Here is a 1,708-nt window from a genome sequence, read left to right on the forward strand (position 1 = left end):
TAGAATGGGAGTGATTACAGTGGTGAGCAGAAATAATTGATAAAAAATTAATTTGGTGCGACAATTTACAAAAATTCAAATAATTTAGAAACTACCATCAAAATTATTTAATAATTGATTATTTAGGTTAAATTAATAAATTAACTCATTAATGATAATTTTCTCTTTTCTTTGTAAACAAAATGATTAATTTATTTGTTTTTAAATTTATTAAGACTGTAAGATATGACAGGCAGAAACAAGTAGTCTAATCTATATCAGTTTTTTCTTTTTTTTGTTAGTTATCTATTGTTTTAAGAGATTGTAATATCATTCAAGCCAAATCTCCTATTAAATTTGTACTATTTAGTTTATCGAATATCCATCTAATTTTTACTATTTCAAAAGCTGTATTAATAAATTCTTATTATTAACATTTCTAATCTCTAGCTATCTTAATGTAATTGCATAAGTTAATTATTTTAAATATAAATAGATATCTTTAGACTTTGACTCAGTCTATTCATGATTTATTTGAATATAAGTAAATTAATAAAAGGATACTAAATTTAATTAAAGATATAAATATAATTCAAAAATGAAAGAGCTGATCAATCTCTCAATATGATTAATATATTTTTACTATTTTTTTACTAGAATCATTTAAAATATCTATTTTTATCAATATGACTTAATAAAATTGGTAATGGTAGGTTTTGCTTTAGCAAATTGCACTAATATTTCAAATTTGGTACTTTATACTTGACCTTTGTAAAAACAGTTTATTGATTTGAATATTGATTTTTTATTTATCCATTTACTCTCTCGCTAAAATGAATTTTAAACTCAACTTTGAAAACTAAGTTATTAAAAGACCGATCTTTCTACAGAAGTATAGTTTTATAAAATTATTTTGAAAATAATTAAAAAAGAATATAATGGCGGATTATGTATCAAATAATAAAGTAAAGTATATTAAAAAGACTTGAAAAGAGTTCACTATATAAATATTAGCTCAAATAAATAAAAAATTAAAGGTAAATAGTCATATTTATTATTTACTTGAGTGAATTTTCTACATAAATGTATGATATATTTTATTTTTTAAGCTTATTTAATGCATTCATTTTGTACTAAATTATTAAATTTATCTTATTTTATATTACTATTATATTATTTCATTAGATTGGAATACTTTTGCTATTATTATCAATAAGTAAAGATATTTTGCGAATATCTTAAATTTGTATTTTTACCTATGTTTTAGAATCAAATAACTCTAATTTAGCACAGATAAATTTAAAAAAATAAATACCTAGTGAATTAATTATATTTATAAAGGGTACCTATTTTCAGAATTAATTAGATAAGTATCATTCATAATTCGATACATTAAAAGATAAATTAATTTATTTCTTATGAATGTAAATAGTATAAATGAAAGCATTATTTTATAGTTTTAAAAATAAATGGAATTAGGTGGGTGGTATTAAAAATCCCAAATAAGTTTTAAGCCCATATAATTTGAAATTCATTTTCAAAACCTTTTTTTTAAATTATATTAAATAGTATTTACTATTCTACTAAGTATATATTACTAAAAATAATTTTAATTTTTTATGTGATAATTTTTTTTAAGATGACTTAATTTGAGAAAAAGAAAAAAATGGAATCAAGACAGACAAGACAAAAGAGTAAAATAATTAATTAATTAGTTTTTATTTTTAAA

General features: G+C 19.3%; 1 protein-coding gene across 1 annotated transcript; it reads right to left on the reverse strand. All coding sequences in view use genetic code 6, as the record gives it.

The window, feature by feature from the left end:
* Positions 1-660: 660 nt before the first annotated feature.
* Positions 661-1,356, reverse strand: TTHERM_001522378 (hypothetical protein; the record flags this gene model as incomplete). Its single annotated transcript, XM_012797863.1, has 3 exons — positions 661-733; positions 1,236-1,294; positions 1,326-1,356. 3 exons carry the CDS (start codon positions 1,354-1,356, stop codon positions 722-724), a joined length of 102 nt encoding a protein of 33 aa, XP_012653317.1. The 3' UTR covers positions 661-721.
* Between the last annotated feature and the right edge of the window lie 352 nt (positions 1,357-1,708).

Source organism: Tetrahymena thermophila (assembly GCF_000189635.1).
Source record: "Tetrahymena thermophila SB210 genomic scaffold scf_8254628, whole genome shotgun sequence".
Taxonomy (NCBI): Eukaryota; Ciliophora; class Oligohymenophorea; order Hymenostomatida; family Tetrahymenidae; genus Tetrahymena; species Tetrahymena thermophila.